Consider the following 20,000-nt stretch of genomic DNA (forward strand, 5'->3'; position numbering starts at 1 on the left):
CAGTCGTTTCAACTGAGTCACGACTCGCTCAGCTGAATCAGCTCATCCAGAGAAGCTTCATTCAGTCGTTTCAACTGAGTCACGACTCGCTCAGCTGAATCAGCTCATCCAGAGAAGCTTCATTCAGTCGTTTCAACTGAGTCACGACTCGCTCAGCTGAATCAGCTCATCCAGAGAAGCTTCATTCAGTCGTTTCAACTGAGTCACGACTCGCTCAGCTGAATCAGCTCATCCAGAGAAGCTTCATTCAGTCGTTTCAACTGAGTCACGACTCGCTCAGCTGAATCAGCTCATCCAGAGAAGCTTCATTCAGTCGTTTCAACTGAGTCACGACTCGCTCAGCTGAATCAGCTCATACAGAGAAGCTTCATTCAGTCGTTTTAACTGAGTCACGACTCGCTCAGCTGAATCAGCTCATCCAGAGAAGCTTCATTCATCCGTTTCAACTGAGTCACGACTCGCTCAGCTGAATCAGCTCATACAGAGAAGCTTCATTCAGTCGTTTCAACTGAGTCACGACTCGCTCAGCTGAATCAGCTCATCCAGAGAAGCTTCATTCAGGCCGTTTCAACTGAGTCACGACTCGCTCAGCTGAATTTCAACTGAGTCACGACTCGCTCAGCTGAATCAGCTCATCCAGAGAAGCTTCATTCAGGCGTTTCAACTGAGTCACGACTCGCTCAGCTGAATCAGCTCATCCAGAGAAGCTTCATTCAGGCCGTTTCAACTGAGTCACGACTCGCTCAGCTGAATTTCAACTGAGTCACGACTCACTCAGCTGAATCAGCTCATCCAGAGAAGCTTCATTCAGGCGTTTCAACTGAGTCACGACTCGCTCAGCTGAATCAGCTCATCCATAGAAGCTTCATTCAGTCGTTTCAACTGAGTCACGACACGCTCAGCTGAATTTCAACTGAGTCACGACTCGCTCAGCTGAATCAGCTCATCCAGAGAAGCTTCATTCATCCGTTTCAACTGAGTCACGACTCGCTCAGCTGAATCAGCTCATCCATAGAAGCTTCATTCAGTCGTTTCAACTGAGTCACGACTCGCTCAGCTGAATCAGCTCATCCAGAGAATCTTCATTCAGGCGTTTCAACTGAGTCACGACTCGCTCAGCTGAATCAGCTCATCCAGAGAAGCTTCATTCAGTCGTTTCAACTGAGTCACGACTCGCTCAGCTGAATCAGCTCATCCAGAGAAGCTTCATTCATCCGTTTCAACTGAGTCACGACTCGCTCAGCTGAATCAGCTCATCCAGAGAAGCTTCATTCAGTTGTTTCAACTGAGTCACGACTCGCTCAGCTGAATCAGCTCATCCAGAGAAGCTTCATTCAGGCGTTTCAACTGAGTCACGACTCGCTCAGCTGAATCAGCTCATCCAGAGAAGCTTCATTCAGGCGTTTCAACTGAGTCACGACTCGCTCAGCTGAATCAGCTCATCCAGAGAAGCTTCATTCAGGCCGTTTCAACTGAGTCACGACTCGCTCAGCTGAATCAGCTCATCCACAGAAGCTTCATTCAGGCGTTTCAACTGAGTCACGACTCGCTCAGCTGAATCAGCTCATCCAGAGAAGCTTCATTCAGGCGTTTCAACTGAGTCACGACTCGCTCAGCTGAATCAGCTCATCCAGAGAAGCTTCATTCATCCGTTTCAACTGAGTCACGACTCGCTCAGCTGAATCAGCTCATCCAGAGAAGCTTCATTCAACTGAGTCACGACTCGCTCAGCTGAATCAGCTCATCCAGAGAAGCTTCATTCAGGCCGTTTCAACTGAGTCACGACTCGCTCAGCTGAATTTCAACTGAGTCACGACTCACTCAGCTGAATCAGCTCATCCAGAGAAGCTTCATTCAGGCGTTTCAACTGAGTCACGACTCGCTCAGCTGAATCAGCTCATCCATAGAAGCTTCATTCAGTCGTTTCAACTGAGTCACGACACGCTCAGCTGAATTTCAACTGAGTCACGACTCGCTCAGCTGAATCAGCTCATCCAGAGAAGCTTCATTCATCCGTTTCAACTGAGTCACGACTCGCTCAGCTGAATCAGCTCATCCATAGAAGCTTCATTCAGTCGTTTCAACTGAGTCACGACTCGCTCAGCTGAATCAGCTCATCCAGAGAAGCTTCATTCATCCGTTTCAACTGAGTCACGACTCGCTCAGCTGAATCAGCTCATCCAGAGAAGCTTCATTCAGTTGTTTCAACTGAGTCACGACTCGCTCAGCTGAATCAGCTCATCCAGAGAAGCTTCATTCAGGCGTTTCAACTGAGTCACGACTCGCTCAGCTGAATCAGCTCATCCAGAGAAGCTTCATTCAGGCGTTTCAACTGAGTCACGACTCGCTCAGCTGAATCAGCTCATCCAGAGAAGCTTCATTCAGGCCGTTTCAACTGAGTCACGACTCGCTCAGCTGAATCAGCTCATCCACAGAAGCTTCATTCAGGCGTTTCAACTGAGTCACGACTCGCTCAGCTGAATCAGCTCATCCAGAGAAGCTTCATTCAGGCGTTTCAACTGAGTCACGACTCGCTCAGCTGAATCAGCTCATCCAGAGAAGCTTCATTCATCCGTTTCAACTGAGTCACGACTCGCTCAGCTGAATCAGCTCATCCAGAGAAGCTTCATTCAGTCGTTTCAACTGAGTCACGACTCGCTCAGCTGAATCAGCTCATCCAGAGAAGCTTCATTCATCCGTTTCAACTGAGTCACAACTCGCTCAGCTGAATTTCAACTGAGTCACGACTCGCTCAGCTGAATCAGCTCATCCAGAGAAGCTTCATTCAGGCGTTTCAACTGAGTCACGACTCGCTCAGCTGAATCAGCTCATCCAGAGAAGCTTCATTCAGGCCGTTTCAACTGAGTCACGACTCGCTCAGCTGAATTTCAACTGAGTCACGACTCGCTCAGCTGAATCAGCTCATCTAGAGAAGCTTCATTCAGGCGTTTCAACTGAGTCACGACTCGCTCAGCTGAATCAGCTCATCCAGAGAAGCTTCATTCAGTCGTTTCAACTGAGTCACGACTCGCTCAGCTGAATCAGCTCATCCAGAGAAGCTTCATTCATCCGTTTCAACTGAGTCACGACTCGCTCAGCTGAATCAGCTCATCCAGAGAAGCTTCATTCAGTCGTTTCAACTGAGTCACGACTCGCTCAGCTGAATCAGCTCATCCAGAGAAGCTTCATTCAGGCGTTTCAACTGAGTCACGACTCGCTCAGCTGAATTTCAACTGAGTCACGACTCGCTCAGCTGAATCAGCTCATCCAGATAAGCTTCATTCAGGCGTTTCAACTGAGTCACGACTCGCTCAGCTGAATCAGCTCATCCAGAGAAGCTTCATTCAGGCCGTTTCAACTGAGTCACGACTCGCTCAGCTGAATTTCAACTGAGTCACGACTCGCTCAGCTGAATCAGCTCATCCAGAGAAGCTTCATTCAGGCGTTTCAACTGAGTCACGACTCGCTCAGCTGAATCAGCTTATCCATAGAAGCTTCATTCAGTCGTTTCAACTGAGTCACGACTCGCTCAGCTGAATCAGCTCATCCAGAGAAGCTTCATTCAGGCCGTTTCAACTGAGTCACGACTCGCTCAGCTGAATCAGCTCATCCAGAGAAGCTTCATTCAGGCATTTCAACTGAGTCACGACTCGCTCAGCTGAATCAGCTCATCCAGAGAAGCTTCATTCAGTCGTTTCAACTGAGTCACGACTCGCTCAGCTGAATCAGCTCATCCAGAGAAGCTTCATTCAGGCGTTTCAACTGAGTCACGAGTCGCTCAGCTGAATCAGCTCATCCCGAGAAGCTTCATTCAGGCGTTTCAACTGAGTCATGACTCGCTCAGCTGAATCAGCTCATCCAGAGAAGCTTCATTCAGGCCGTTTCAACTGAGTCACGACTCGCTCAGCTGAATCAGCTCATCTTTGTTTTATGTTTTGCTGTTCTTGTTTTAATGTACTTTATGTATTCTTGTGAAATGTGGTCTACTGTATGTATAAGTATTGTTGATTTCTTTTAATGTATTTTATCTGATATTACACCTGCCCAGGGACTACAGTTGAAAATCAGCCAAGTTGGCTAAACTGGCACATTGACATAAATATTTATTAATGTGCACTGTCCCTGTAAACACTAAACTGTATAAATAAATAAATCCAGAGAAGCTTCATTCAGGCCGTTTCAACTGAGTCACGACTCGCTCAGCTGAATCCGCTCATCCAGAGAAGCTTCATTCAGTCGTTTCAACTGAGTCACGACTCGCTCAGCTGAATCAGCTCATCCATAGAAGCTTCATTCAGGCGTTTCAACTGAGTCATGACTCGCTCAGCTGAATCAGCTCATCCAGAGAAGCTTCATTCAGGCCGTTTCAACTGAGTCACGACTCGCTCAGCTGAATCCGCTCATCCAGAGAAGCTTCATTCAGTCGTTTCAACTGAGTCACGACTCGCTCAGCTGAATCAGCTCATCCATAGAAGCTTCATTCAGGCGTTTCAACTGAGTCATGACTCGCTCAGCTGAATCAGCTCATCCAGAGAAGCTTTCATTCAGGCGTTTCAACTGAGTCATGACTCGCTCAGCTGAATCAGCTCATCCAGAGAAGCTTTCATTCAGGCTGTTTTAACTGATTCATGAGTCGCTCAGCTGAATTAGCTCATGATCTTACAGAGGATCATGGTCAACATGCTCGACTGAGCACTGAATGGTCACTAACAGGTTGGTGTTGGGATGTTTGTACATTCCTCCTCCTCATCGAGAAGCACAGTACAGTCAGTGTATATTGACATGTTGATCTCACCATCAGCTGCTCCGCGTGTTCTCTGAGCTGCGTCTCATGCGCCTCCTTCTGCTGGATGAGGAGGTTGAGCGAGGAGATCTGCTCGTCCAGAGCGCTGGTCTTCTGCAGGAGCTCTGCTTTAGTGTGAGTCAGGTCTGAGATCAGCGTCTGACTGGCTTCTTTCTCCTCCGCCACCTCCAGAACCCTCCGGCCCAACAGCGCCACACTCTGGACAGATGTTAATCGAGGCGAGAAAGCAGGGTTACAACTGACATGCGTTGCATTAAATCATTTTTAATTTCATCTTAATGCTTAATACTTAAAGGGGACATATCATGAAAATCTGAGTTTCTCCGTGTGTAAGTGCTATAATCTATAATCGGTGCTTCTACCAACCCAGAAAATGTGAAAAGTGAAACCCAGTAACTTTGTTTTAGTGAACCTTTCTCTGCAAGCATGTCTAAAAATAAGCAGATCAGATTTCGCTCTCCTTCTGACATATGAAGAGGATCTTATTATAATATTACCGGCCCTTAATCTGCACGTTTACACACACCAGCCGACATTTGGTTCCACACGCGACAACAGAGCCCAGTTCTAACGCAATGATGAAGATCCAGCAGAGCCTGAAGCTGTTCTGTGGTTGAGCACAGACGAGCACTGAACACTATTGACCAGAACATGTCACCGCTGTCTTATAAAGACCTCAGGAACTGTGGACACTTGTGGAGAAGTTCAACATGATGATGAGATGATCAGTGTAACTCCACAACAACTACAGAAATGTCTCCACTAACATTCAGAAGCTCCTCCTGAGTCTCTCCGTAAGGCTGCACTCGCTACTGGTGATTCTGGGATTCTGGATGAGGGAGATTGGCCTGTTTTGTTATTGGCGGAGTTTCTGAAGCTTGTGTAAAGACTCCGCCCTCTTCTGAATGGAGGCGGAGCTAAAGCTCATTTGCATGTAAAGGGACACACATAAAAACGGCGCATTTTTGCTCACACCAAAAAAGGGGCAAATTTGACAAGCTAAAATATATTATCTGGAGCTGAATAAATTTGGAGCTGAAACATTCTGAATACATTTGGACACATTCTGGGGACACCATATATTTCTATTACATCTTGTGAAAAGTGGCATATTTTGTGTCTAATTATTTACTTATGTGGCAAGTAGCCGTGTAATTAGCGAGATAATGTACATCCAGCCGGTTGTTATCTCAGAATAAACCCCCTTCAGGCTGATGCAAGACCTGATCCTGATCAGCCTGTCATATATATGCTGCCACTTGGAAATATTATAAGGAAACATGGAATTAGTTTCCATTGTTATGCTGATGACACTCAAATCTATATTTCATCACGGCCAGATGAAAACGCTAAATTATCCAAATTGACAGAGTGTGTTAAAGATATAAAAGACTGGATGCCGCCCACAGAACCTCTCACAATACAACTTTGACATTGTAGGATGTCCTGTTACTTTATCCTCTACAGTAAAAGACCTGGGTGTTATACTAGACTGCAACCTGTCTTTTGAAAATCATATTTCATATGTTACAAAAACTGCCTTTTTCCACCTTAGAAACATTGCTAAGCTACGTAATATGCTATCAGTTTCTGATGCAGAAAAGTTAGTTCATGCATTCATGACCTCGAGACTAGATTACTGTAATGCTTTATTAGCTGGTTGTCCTGCATCCTCAATAAACAAGCTACAGTTAGTCCAAAATGCAGCTGCTAGAGTTCTTACTAGATCAAGAAAATATGATCATATAACACCAATTTTATCATCACTGCATTGGCTACCTATAAAGTTCCGTATTAATTACAAGGTATTGCTACTGACTTATAAAGCCCTAAACGGCTTAGCTCCAGTCTATTTAACGGATCTTCTATCGCCCTATAATCCATCGCGCTCTTTAAGATCACTAAATTCGAGGCTTTTGGTCATACCTAGGATATCCAGATCCACCAAAGGAGGGAGAGCATTTTCACATTTAGCTCCAAAACTCTGGAATAGTCTTCCTGATACTGTTCGTTGCTCAGACTCACTCTCCCAGTTTAAAACTAGATTAAAGACGCATCTCTTCAGCCAGGCATTCATATAATACTTTTAATCTTACAGTTAAATCCAACCTCTAGTTCATAAACGCCAGAGGAGAACTGGCCCCCGACTGAGCCTGGGTTCTCCCAAGGTTTTTTTTTCTCCATTAGGTCACCTGATGGAGTTTTTCGGTTCCTTGCCACTGTTGCCTTTGGCTTGCTCAGTTGGGGATATTTGGGATATTTAATTTCTCAACAATACTATTGATCAGCATTACCAAACGTGGACATTTTCCACTAGAAACAAGCATTGATGTATTATTTTAATTTAATACTGTGAAGCTGCTTTGATACAATCTGTATTGTGAAAAGCGCTATATAAATAAACTTGACTTGACTTGACTTGACTGTCGGGTTTATTCTGAGATAGCAACCGGCTGGATGTACATTATCCCTTACATAAACACCGCTGCTAACCCTTCTTCTAAATTACAGATGTGAAACATTCCTTTACCCAGGTTAAAAGCGGCGTTTAGCACCATAATAAGTGCAGTGTGAAAAGCGTATAGGCGTGATTTCATGTGTTGGTGTTAGAGTGTGTTGTGAGTGTGTTGTTGAGAGAGTGAGTGTGTTGTTGAGAGAGTGTGTTGTTGTGAGTGTGTGTGTGAGTGAGTGTGTGTTGTGTCTCTAGCTGCTTGCCTCTTTGGCCTGACCCGTGGCCTCCCTCAGCTGCTGAACCTCCTGCTGCTGCTCCTCCTGCAGTGTGTGCAGGTCTGAGGCGTGAGCTGAGATCTCCTCCTCCAGAGCTCCTCTCAGGGCCGTCAGCTCCCTCTCCCTGCGCCGTAACACCTCCTCCTGCTCCTCCTGCAGCAGCTGCAGCGCCTGGAACTCGCCCCGCAGCACACACAGCTCCTGAGAGACGAGACGCAACACACACACACAGCTCCTGAGAGACGAGACGCAACACACACACACAGCTCCTGAGAGACAAGACGCAATACACACACGGCTCCTGAGAGACGAGACACGCAACACCCACATCTCTTCCCTCGCATCTCTTCCCTCGCATCTCTTTCCCCGAATCTCTTCCCCCGCATCTCTTTCCCCGCATCTCTTTCCCCGAATCTCTTCCCCCGCATCTCTTCCCTCGCATCTCTTTCCCCGCATCTCATCTTCCGCATCTCTTTCCTCGCATCTCTTCCCCCGCATCTCTTTCCCCGCATCTCTTCCCCTGCATCTCTTTCCCCGCATCTCTTCCCCCGCATCTCTTCCCCCGCATCTCTTTCCCCGCATCTCTTTCCCCGCATCTCTTCCCCCGCATCTCTTTCCCCGCATCTCTTCACCCGCATCTCTTCCCCCGCATCTCTTTCCCCGCATCTCTTTCCCCGCATCTCTTCCCCCGCATCTCTTTCCCCGCATCTCTTCACCCGCATCTCTTCCCCCGCATCTCTTTCCCCGCATCTCTTTCCCCGCATCTCTTCCCCCGCATCTCTTTCCCCACATCTCTTCCCTCGCATCTCTTCCCCCGCATCTCTTTCCCCGAATCTCTTCCCCCGCATCTCTTCCCCCGCATCTCTTTCCCCGCATCTCTTTCCCCGAATCGCATCTCATCTTCCGCATCTCTTCCCCCGCATCTCTTCCCCCGCATCTCTTCCCCCGCATCTCTTTCCCCGCATCTCATCTTCCGCATCTCTTTCCTCGCATCTCTTCCCCCGCATCTCTTTCCCCGCATCTCTTCCCCTGCATCTCTTTCCCCGCATCTCTTCCCCCGCATCTCTTCCCCCGCATCTCTTTCCCCGCATCTCTTTCCCCGCATCTCTTCCCCCGCATCTCTTCACCCACATCTCTTCCCTCGCATCTCTTCCCCCGCATCTCTTTCCCCGAATCTCTTCCCCCGCATCTCTTTCCCCGAATCGCATCTCATCTTCCGCATCTCTTCCCCCGCATCTCTTCCCCCGCATCTCTTCCCCCGCATCTCTTTCCCCGCATCTCATCTTCCGCATCTCTTCCCCCGCATCTCTTCCCCCGCATCTCTTTCCCCGCATCTCTTCCCCTGCATCTCTTTCCCCGCATCTCTTCCCCCGCATCTCTTCCCCCGCATCTCTTTCCCCGCATCTCTTCCCCCGCATCTCTTCACCCGCATCTCTTCCCCCGCATCTCTTTCCCCCGCATCTCTTTCCCCCGCATCTCTTTCCCCGCATCTCTTTCTCCGCATCTCTTTCCCCGCATCTCTTTCTCCGCATCTCTTCCCCCGCATCTCCTTCCCCAAATCTCTTTCCCCGCATCTCTTCACCCGCATCTCTTCCCCCGCATCTCTTTCCCCCGCATCTCTTTCCCCAAATCTCTTTCCCTGCATCTCTTTCCCCGCATCTCTTCCCCTGCATCTCTTTCCCCGCATCTCTTTCTCCGCATCTCTTTCCCCGCATCTCTTTCCCCGCATCTCTTTCCCCGCATCTCTTCCCCCGCATCTCTTTCCCCAAATCTCATCTTCCGCATCTCTTTCCCCGCATCTCTTCCCCCGCATCTCTTTCCCCGCATCTCTTCACCCGCATCTCTTCCCCCGCATCTCTTTCCCCGCATCTCTTCCCCCGCATCTCTTCCCCCGCATCTCTTCCCCCGCATCTCTTTCCCCAAATCTCTTTCCCCGCATCTCTTTCCCCGCATCTCTTTCCCCGCATCTCTTCCCCCGCATCTCTTCACCCGCATCTCTTTCCCCGCATCTCTTTCCCCGCATCTCTTCCCCCGCATCTCTTCAGCCGCATCTCTTCCCCCGCATCTCTTCCCCCGCATCTCATCTTCCGCATATCTTTCCTCGCATCTCTTCCCCCGCATCTCTTCCCCCGCATCTCTTTCCCCGCATCTCATCTTCCGCATCTCTTCCCCCGCATCTCTTTCCCCGCATCTCTTTCCCCGCATCTCTTCCCCCGCATCTCTTTCCCCGCATCTCTTCCCCCGCATCTCTTCCCCCGCATCTCTTTCCCCGCATCTCTTCCCCCGCATCTCTTCACCCGCATCTCTTCCCCCGCATCTCTTTCCCCCGCATCTCTTTCCCCCGCATCTCTTTCCCCGCATCTCTTTCTCCGCATCTCTTTCCCCGCATCTCTTTCTCCGCATCTCTTCCCCCGCATCTCCTTCCCCAAATCTCTTTCCCCGCATCTCTTCACCCGCATCTCTTCCCCCGCATCTCTTTCCCCGCATCTCTTTCCCCGCATCTCTTTCTCCGCATCTCTTTCCCCGCATCTCTTTCTCCGCATCTCTTCCCCCGCATCTCCTTCCCCAAATCTCTTTCCCCGCATCTCTTCACCCGCATCTCTTCCCCCGCATCTCTTTCCCCGCATCTCTTCACCCGCATCTCTTTCCCCCGCATCTCTTTCCCCAAATCTCTTTCCCTGCATCTCTTTCCCCGCATCTCTTCCCCTGCATCTCTTTCCCCGCATCTCTTTCTCCGCATCTCTTTCCCCGCATCTCTTTCCCCGCATCTCTTTCCCCGCATCTCTTCCCCCGCATCTCTTTCCCCAAATCTCATCTTCCGCATCTCTTTCCCCGCATCTCTTCCCCCGCATCTCTTTCCCCGCATCTCTTCACCCGCATCTCTTCCCCCGCATCTCTTTCCCCGCATCTCTTCCCCCGCATCTCTTCCCCCGCATCTCTTCCCCCGCATCTCTTCCCCCGCATCTCTTTCCCCAAATCTCTTTCCCCGCATCTCTTTCCCCGCATCTCTTTCCCCGCATCTCTTCCCCCGCATCTCTTCCCCCGCATCTCTTCAGCCGCATCTCTTCCCCCGCATCTCTTTCCCCCGCATCTCTTTCTCCGCATCTCTTTCTCCGCATCTCTTTCCCCGCATCTCTTTCTGCGCATCTCTTCCCCCGCATCTCTTTCCCCCGCATCTCTTCCCCCGCATCTCTTCCCCCGCATCTCTTTCCCCCGCATCTCTTTCCCCGCATCTCTTCCCCCGCATCTCTTCCCCCGCATCTCTTTCCCCGCATCTCTTCCCGCGCATCTCTTTCCCCGCATCTCTTCACCCGCACCTCTTCACCCGCATCTCTTCACCCGCATCTCTTCACCCGCATCTCTTTCCCCGCATCTCTTCCCCTGCATCTCTTCCCCCGCATCTCTTCACCCGCATCTCTTCACCCGCATCTCTTTCCCCGCATCTCTTTCCCCGCATCTCTTTCCCCGCATCTCTTCCCCCGCATCTCTTCCCCCGCATCTCTTCCCCCGCATCTCTTTCCCCGCATCTCTTCCCCCGCATCTCTTTCCCCGCATCTCTTTCCCCCGCATCTCTTCCCCCGCATCTCTTTCAAATCAAATCAAATCAAATCAAGTATATTTGTATAGCGCTTTTTACAATACAGATTGTATCAAAGCAGCTTCACAGTATTAAAATAAAATAATACAACAAAGTTTGTTTCTAGTGGAATTTATTGATTGATAGAATAAAATTAAATATCCCCAAAATATCCCCAACTGAGCAAGCCAAAGGCAACAGTGGCAAGGAACCGAAAAACTCCATCAAGTGACCTAATGGTGTCCTAAAACTCCATCAGGTGACCTAATGGAGAAAAAAAAAAACCTTGGGAGAACCCAGGCTCAGTCGGGGGCCAGTTCTCCTCTGGCATTTATGAACTAGAGGCCGGATTGTAGTTTGAAACTGTGAGATTAACAATATTATATGAATGCCTGGCTGAAAAGATGCGTCTTTAATCTAGTTTTAAACTGGGAGAGTGAGTCCGAGTAACGAACAGTATCAGGAAGGCTATTCCAGAGTTTTGGAGCCAAATGTGAAAATGCTCTCCCTCCTTTGGTTGATCTGGATATCCTAGGTATGACCAAAAGCCTCAAATTTATTGATCTTAAAGAGCGCGATGGATTATAGGGTGATAGAAGATCCGTTAAATAAACTGGAGCTAAGCCGTTTAGGGCTTTATAAGTCAATAGCAATACCTTATAATTAATACGGAACTTTATAGGTAGCCAATGTAGTGATGATAAAATCGGTGTTATATGATCATATTTTCTTGATCTAGTAAGAACTCTAGCGGCTGCATTTTGGACTAACTGTAGCTTGTTTATTGAGGATGCAGGACAACCGGCTAATAAAGCATTACAGTAATCTAGTCTCGAGGTCATGAATGCATGAACTAACTTTTCTGCATCAGAAACTGATAGCATATTACGTAGCTTAGCAATGTTTCTAAGGTGGAAAAGGCAGTTTTTGTAACATACGAAATATGATTTTCAAAAGACAGGTTACAATCGAGTATAACACCCAGGTCTTTTACTGTAGAGGATAAAGTAACAGGACATCCTACAATGTCAAAGTTGTATTGTGAGAGGTTCTGTGGGCGGTTTTTTGAACCGATAAGTATTACCTCTGTCTTGTCTGGATTTAATAAAAGAAAATTACGCGTCATCCAATCTTTTATATCTTTAACACACTCTGTCAATTTGGATAAATTAGCGTTTTCATCCGGCCGTGATGAAAAGAAAGAGCATCTTTCCCCGCATCTCTTTCCCCGCATCTCTTCCCCCACATCTCTTTCCCCGCATCTCTTTACCCGCATCTCTTCACCCGCATCTCTTCACCCGCATCTCTTCCCCCGCATCTCTTTCCCCGCATCTCTTTCCCCGCATCCCTTCCCCCGCATCTCTTTCCCCGCATCTCTTCCCCCGCATCTCTTCCCTCGCATCTCTTCCCTCGCATCTCTTCACCCGCATCTCTTTCCCCGCATCTCTTCCCCCGCATCTCTTTCCCCGCATCTCTTTCCCCGCATCTCTTTCCCCGCATCTCTTTACCCGCATCTCTTCACCCGCATCTCTTCACCCGCATCTCTTCCCCCGCATCTCTTTCCCCGCATCTCTTCCCCCGCATCTCTTTCCCCGCATCTCTTCCCCCGCATCTCTTCCCCTGCATCTCTTCCCCCGCATCTCTTCCCCCGCATCTCTTTCCCCGCATCTCTTCCCCCGCATCTCTTTACCCGCATCTCTTCCCCCGCATCTCTTTCCCCGCATCTCTTTACCCGCATCTCTTCACCCGCATCTCTTTCCCCGCATCTCTTTCCCCGCATCTCTTTACCCGCATCTCTTCACCCGCATCTCTTCCCCCGCATCTCTTTCCCCGCATCTCTTCCCCCGCATCTCTTTCCCCGCATCTCTTCACCCGCATCTTCAGACGAGTTCGTACCTGCAGCAGCCCGTCTCTCTCTCCAGCCTCGCAGCTCTTGGCGCTGTCTAACTCATCGTGGATGTCAGACAGCTGCTGCTGCAGATCTCTCATGTCAGAGCGACACTGATCACGCGCCCTCCTGGCCTGGAGGAGTCTGAACACACACACACAGATTCTGATGACTGAATCAATCACATGATCACACTGCAACATCGATACTGTTACTAAACTGAATCAGCAGCACTGAACTAAATGTGTACTGTACGATCTGTACTGTATAAAGTTCTGATTCTCACTGGTCGAGTAACGTCTGCAGCTCTTTCTCCATGTCAGTGAGCTTGTGTCTCAGCGTCACCTGCTCCTGTTCGCTCCTCTCTAGCGCCTCCTGGAGTCTTTCCAGCTCCGCCGCTCTCTCCTCCTTCTCCTCAAGCAGACTCTGGCGGTTCTGTAGAGACACGCATGATCGGATCACGAGACACGCATGACATCAGACGAGCCTCAGACCGCTGAAGACCATGGTCACATGATCAGATCACGAGACACGCATGACGTCAGACGAGCCTCAGAACGCTGAGGACCGAAGTCACATGACCAGATCACCTGCAGTGTCTCCTGCAGCTGCTGCTGTAAGTGACAGACGTGGCTCTCTAGCGCCGCCCTCCTGTCCCTGAGATCTTTCACCTGCTCCAGAGGATCTGCAAAGTCAAACTGTGAACATACACACACACAAACGTGCAAGCACACACACACGCGCACACACACACACACACACACACACACACACACACACACACACTGTAACGCCTTACAGAACCACACCACCGTAACCATTAGCTGACAGAGTTTATGAAATTTAATTATTAAATACGTCAAGGAATGTTGCATTAAATAAAGTAATAAACAAATGCATTTAATTATGCTTATATTTATTGATTGCAACATTCATGATGTATTTCATTATTTCACAAAGTGTGTATTTTATTTCATATTTCTTGAGGTTATTAATTTTTAAGGGCTATTTTACATCCTTTTCGTTTTGTATGAAAAAATAAATGTTTTACAGCTTTTTTTTATTGCTTACGTTTTATTATGCTTTTAATTACTTGCCATGATGTATTTAATAATTTCATTTTATATTTATTTAATTTAGTCTGTTCCATCCCTCCATAATACTTCAGTCAAAGTACCAGCAGTTACAGTTGATGACTTTCCTACAGTAAGAGCAGCTGTAGTTTACTGTATTACTGTATGATAAAAGGTGTGTTACCGTGGTGAATGTTGGCTCACCTCCTCTAGCGCTCTGAACTTCAGCATGTTGATCTGCTCGAACATCAGCTCCACCTGTCGCCTGATAACCGCTTCATCCTCACTGGACCTGAGGGAAACCAGCCGCACACACACTCACAGGGTTAATGATTGCCATATTCCTGCACTACTGTAGTTTATGATTCATATTGCTGCACTACTGTAGTGTATTCTCATGCTCTGGGTAATTATGACAGATGTCAGCACTGATTGAACCGGATCTCCGGCCCGTTCTCACCCTTCTCTAAGGTAGTTCACCATCAGCAGTTTAACGGTTTCCTCGTCGGGATGATCCGGAAGCTCCCGCTGTCCCTTAAGAAGATCAGGAGTGGCCTGACACACACAACAGGAGCAGACCATCACACACACACACACACACACACGCGCACACACACACACACACAATACTCGTTCCACTGAATCACACACATGCAGAGAGCAACTTATTTGAACAGTTTGTAGTCTCTACCTGAGCCGTTCTTTCTGTCTCTTCTTTGACCTCTGACCATGCAGATGTAGAGCCGACCCCTGTGACCTCTGTGACCCCTGTGACCCCTGCAGATGTAGAGCTGACCCCTGTGACCTCTGTGACCCCTGCAGATGTAGAGCTGACCCCTGTGACCTCTGTGACCCCTGCAGATGTAGAGCTGACCCCTGTGACCTCTGTGACCCCTGCAGATGTAGAGCTGACCCCTGTGACCTCTGTGACCCCTTCAGATGTAGAGCTGACCCCTGTGACCCCGGCAGCCGGAGTCCCTGAGCGTGTGGATCTGGTCTCCAGGCTCCTGGAGCGCCTCTTCTCCTCGGGAGTGGTTCTGCTGTGGTGACGGGCTCTGCCGGGCCGAGGGGATCCGCTGGGGTTCTGCTCCTGAGGGACACACACCCTGCTGATGATGTGTGACGGCCGGCAGGGAACGCTCTCCACCACCGGACCCGGGAATCCTGCTCCCGGCACCGGGATCCGGGCTCTCTTCACCACCACGGGCGAGTTCAGGCTGCTGGACCAGCGGAGGGTCTCCGGGTTCCTCTGGTTCTGCTGAGCCCACGGGTGCCGGAAGGATCTCAGGGATCTGGAATGATCCGGTGGAGTTTGAGTGCTGGAAGCCCCGCCGCTCATACTGGACACACACTCCTGCTGCCACGGCTCCATCGGGAACACGTCAGGATAGTCCGGAGAGTCCGGGTTCCTCTGGGTGTTCAGAACCACACACGGCCGGCCGGAGACGCCCTGAACCCGCACCCTCACCCCGAACCAGCCCGAGTCTCCATCAGCCTGAGCAGAGCGTCTGATGGACTCCATCTCCACACACACACACACACACACACACACACAACTCAAGTCACCTTCATTTATACAGCGCTTTAACAATATATAGTGTTCCACAGCAGCTTTACAGTGATGACAGGAGATTACAGTAACAGAGATCAGGCTTTACAGCAGATCTAGAATAAAGTTATTGTCCAGATAAAGTTCGTTTTGACTGATTCACTTCCGTTGCAAAGATCATTAGTACTTAGGGCCGCTAACACACACCGCTCTCACAGAAAACCCTCAACGTGCTCCGGACGTTCATTCGCACAACAACAGTGTTTGGAGCTCGAGAACGCAAGCCTTGAAAATTTGTGAAAAACGTGATCATCTCCGCGTAAAATTCAAATACGTGAAGTCGATACCAGCAGTTAAGAGCTCGCTCAAGCACTGCGGAGCTAAACCATTCAGTGCTTTGTAAGTAATCAGCAATATTTTAAAATGTATGCGATGTTTAATAGGGAGCCAGTGCAGTGTTGACAGAACTGGGCTAATATGGTCATACTTCCTGGTTCTGGTAAGAACTCGAGCTGCTGCATTTTGGACCAGCTGTAGTTTGTTTATTAAGCGTGCAGGGCAACCATCCAGTAGAGCATTACAGTAATCTAGCCTTGAGCTCATGAACGCATGAACTAACTGTTCCGCATTTGTCATTGAGAGCATATGACGTAATTTAGATATATTATTAAGATGGAAAAATGCAGTTTTACAGACACTAGACACGTGACTTTCAAATGAAAGATTGGTATCAAAGAGCACACACACACACACACACACACACACACACACACACACACACACAGGTTCCTAACCGACGACGAAGACTTAACAGAGCAGCCATCGAGTGTTAGACAGTATTCTAGGTTATTACGTGAGGAAGTTTTTTTGTCCAATAATTAGAATCTCTGTTTTTTCAGAGTTTAGTAGGAAATTACGAGTCATCCAGTTTTTATATCAGCTGTGCATTCCGTTAATTTTGTGAATTGGTAAGTTTCGTCAGGGAGTGAAGAAATATAGAGCTGAGTATCATCAGCATAACAGTGAAAGCTAATGCCATGCTTCCTAATGACATCTCCTAAGGGTAGCATGTACAGTGTGTGTGTGTGTGTGTGTGTGTGTGTGTGTGTGTGTGTGTGTGTGTGTGTGTGTGTGTGTGTGTGTGTGTGTGAGGGTAGCATGTACAGAGTGAACAGCAGCGGTCCTAGTACTGAGCCTTGTGGTACGCCATACTGAACTTGTGATCGATGAGACATCTCTTCATTTACTGCTACAAACTGATAACGGTCAGATAAGTGTGATTTAAACCATGCTAGTGCAATTCCACTAATGCCAACATAATGTTCAAGTCTATTTAAAAGAATGTTGTGGTCAATGGTGTCAAATGCAGCACTAAGATCGAGTAACACTAATAGAGAGACACAACCACGATCGGATGATAAGAGCAGATCATGTGTGACTCTAACGAGAGCAGTCTCGGTACTATGGTACGGTCTAAATCCGGACTGGAAATCCTCCAGATATCATTTCTTTCTAGAAAGGAACACAGTTGTGAGGATACCGCCTTTACTAGTGTCTTTGACAGAAAAGGCAGATTCGAGATCGGCCTGTAATTGACTAATTCTGTAGGATCAAGTTGCGTTTTTAAGAGGTTTAATCATAGCCAGCTTAAAGGTTTTTGGTACGTATCCTAGAGACAAAGATGAATTAATGATATTAAGAAGAGGATCTATGACCTCTGGTCTCTTTCAGTAGCTTAGTCGGTATAGGGTCTAACATACATGTGTTCAACACACACACACACACACACACACACACACACACCATCAATGAGCTCTCAGTACAGACTGGACAACAGACTGACTCTGACATCAGCAGCAGGAACAATAGAGTTTACAGCAGAGAGAGTGATGACAACACACACACACACTCACCGACCCCTGAAACTACCCATCACACAAAACTTTTTACATTTTTACATTCTCAAAAAAAAAAAAAAAAATTAATAATAATAATTCTGTATGATTTTTAAGTTTGTGTACTGGCTGGACCCTCAGGTGATCTCAGGTTTTACTTGTGGGGACATTTGGTCAATGTAATATAAACCTGTACACACACTCACTCACACACTCAAACACACACACACACACACTCTCTCTCTCTCTCTCTCTCTCTCTCACTCACACAGTGCAATAACTGTTAATCTGTCATAAAATGACATATTCATACGGAGGATCTAAAGGGAAAATGTGTTTCAGTGACTCTGCGCGCTGTCAGAAAACTTCAGAGTTCTCGCGCTCGAGCGCAGTTTCTGTGGGAACGACACACTTTCCTGAGAGAAGCGGCGTAAAGTCCATCACCCTGTCCGCATATTCAGAACCTTTACATTCAATAAATTATTTTTAAATCAATGACACATCTATCACTCTTTCTGATCATGTATCGAATAAGACAAACAATATATCGTTTCAGCTTACTGTATATCAGTTAATCACAGACTTTCTGATACAGGTATGATAAAGGTTTGTTAAAATGGTCAGTTTACACTGATAAAACATCAGTTCTTGTAAAGGCAATAAGTAACGGCAGTGGATTAAAGTGAGAAGAGCAGGAGCTTACCGCTGCAGCTTCAGCTTCACACACACACACACACTCTTCAGCTCAGAGACTCAGCGATCGGAGCGTCAGAAGCCACGCCCCCGTGCTCTGATTGGACAGGAGTCGCTATGGCCCCGCCCCTGAGCCTATGGGGACCCGCCCACACCCTGAACAGATGAATTTGATTAAGGACAGTTTTCTTTTCAGCCCAGAAACAGCTTTTAAAATATGAATATGATACTTTGCCAATAACTGGGATTCCTTTCTTTGGAAAACAGACAGACACCACAGTTTAAATTAACAATTATCTAATAAACTTTATTTTAAAACATTTGCTACATCTGATTAATGTATTAATGTGTCATTGGTCATAAAAACAGATTTAAAACACACGTGTGTGTGTGTGTGTGTGTGTGTGTGTGTGTGTGTGTGTGTGTGTGTGTGTGTGTGTGTGTGTGTGTGTGTGTGTGTGTGAGTGTGTGTGTGTGTGTGTGTGTGTGTGTGTGTGTGTGTGTGTGTGTGTGTGTGTGTGTGAACCTCAGCTTTAATATGCAGGACGTGCTGTGCTGCATAGCCGTATGAAACTGATCGGAGTCTCTCAATAGATGATGAGACCGAACAGAGCAAGGCTTGTCCACACTAACACGCTTTCGTTTGAAAACGCATGTTTTTCTCTCGTGTTGTCTTCCGTCACACTGAGACGCCTTTTATTAATGAACACTAAACTTCTCCAAAGTGGATACATTTGAAAATGTCATGTTCACGTTGTAGTGTGTAGTGTGGTGTAGTGTAGTGTGTAATGTGTAGTGTGTAATGTAGTGTGTAGTGTAGTGTAGTGTGTAATGTGTAGTGTAGTGTGTAGTGTAGTGTAGTGTGTAATGTGTAGTGTAGTGTGTAGTGTAGTGTAGTGTAGTGTGTAATGTGTAGTGTGTAATGTAGTGTGTAGTGTAGTGTAGTGTGTAATGTGTAGTGTAGTGTGTAGTGTAGTGTAGTGTGTAATGTGTAGTGTAGTGTGTAATGTGTAGTGTAGTGTAGTGTGTAATGTGTAGTGTGTAATGTAGTGTGTAGTGTAGTGTAGTGTGTAATGTGTAGTGTAGTGTGTAGTGTAGTGTAGTGTAGTGTAGTGTGTAATGTGTAGTGTGTAATGTAGTGTGTAGTGTAGTGTAGTGTGTAATGTGTAGTGTAGTGTGTAGTGTAGTGTGTAATGTGTAGTGTAGTGTGTAATGTGTAGTGTAGTGTGTAGTGTAGTGTAGTGTAGTGTGTAATGTGTAGTGTGTAATGTAGTGTGTAGTGTAGTGTAGTGTGTAATGTGTAGTGTAGTGTGTAGTGTGTAGTGTGTAGTGTAGTGTGTAGTGTGTAGTGTAGTGTAGTGTAGTGTGTAATGTGTAGTGTGTAATGTAGTGTGTAGTGTAGTGTAGTGTGTAATGTGTAGTGTAGTGTGTAGTGTAGTGTAGTGTGTAATGTGTAGTGTAGTGTGTAATGTGTAGTGTAGTGTGTAGTGTAGTGTAGTGTAGTGTGTAGTGTAGTGTAGTGTAGTGTGTAGTGTAGTGTAGTGTAGTGTGTAATGTGTAGTGTAGTGTAGTGTGTAGTGTAGTGTAGTGTGTAGTGTAGTGTAGTGTGTAATGTGTAGTGTGTAATGTAGTGTGTAGTGTAGTGTAGTGTGTAATGTGTAGTGTGTAATGTGTAGTGTAGTGTGTAGTGTGTAGTGTGTAGTGTAGTGTGTAATGTGTAGTGTGTAATGTGTAGTGTAGTGTGTAGTGTAGTGTAGTGTAGTGTGTAATGTGTAGTGTAGTGTGTAATGTGTA

At 47.4% G+C, this 20,000-nt stretch overlaps 1 protein-coding gene across 2 annotated transcripts in view; it reads right to left on the minus strand.

Annotated features, from left to right (window-relative positions):
* Window positions 1-18,244, minus strand: part of LOC311071139 (cingulin-like protein 1) — a 26,089-nt gene extending 7,845 nt beyond the window's left edge. The window contains exons 1-10 of one of the 2 annotated variants that reach the window (XM_084095362.1): window positions 18,223-18,244; window positions 14,953-15,591; window positions 14,761-14,826; window positions 14,530-14,624; window positions 14,274-14,361; window positions 13,587-13,694; window positions 13,283-13,431; window positions 13,005-13,140; window positions 7,520-7,732; window positions 4,796-5,002 (exon numbers count right to left, since the gene is read on the minus strand). In XM_084095362.1, coding sequence (XP_083951488.1) covers window positions 4,796-5,002; window positions 7,520-7,732; window positions 13,005-13,140; window positions 13,283-13,431; window positions 13,587-13,694; window positions 14,274-14,361; window positions 14,530-14,624; window positions 14,761-14,826; window positions 14,953-15,591 — 1,701 coding nt within the window. In that variant the 5' untranslated portion in view covers window positions 18,223-18,244. Of the gene's footprint in view, window positions 1-4,795; window positions 5,003-7,519; window positions 7,733-13,004; window positions 13,141-13,282; window positions 13,432-13,586; window positions 13,695-14,273; window positions 14,362-14,529; window positions 14,625-14,760; window positions 15,592-18,216 lie in introns of both variants that reach the window. The other variant, XM_084095361.1, reaches the window with a different exon arrangement.
* Window positions 18,245-20,000: the final 1,756 nt, after the last annotated feature.

The sequence above is a fragment of the Abramis brama genome, assembly GCF_963993115.1.
Source record: "Abramis brama genome assembly, chromosome: 20".
NCBI classification, from domain to species: Eukaryota; Metazoa; Chordata; class Actinopteri; order Cypriniformes; family Leuciscidae; genus Abramis; species Abramis brama.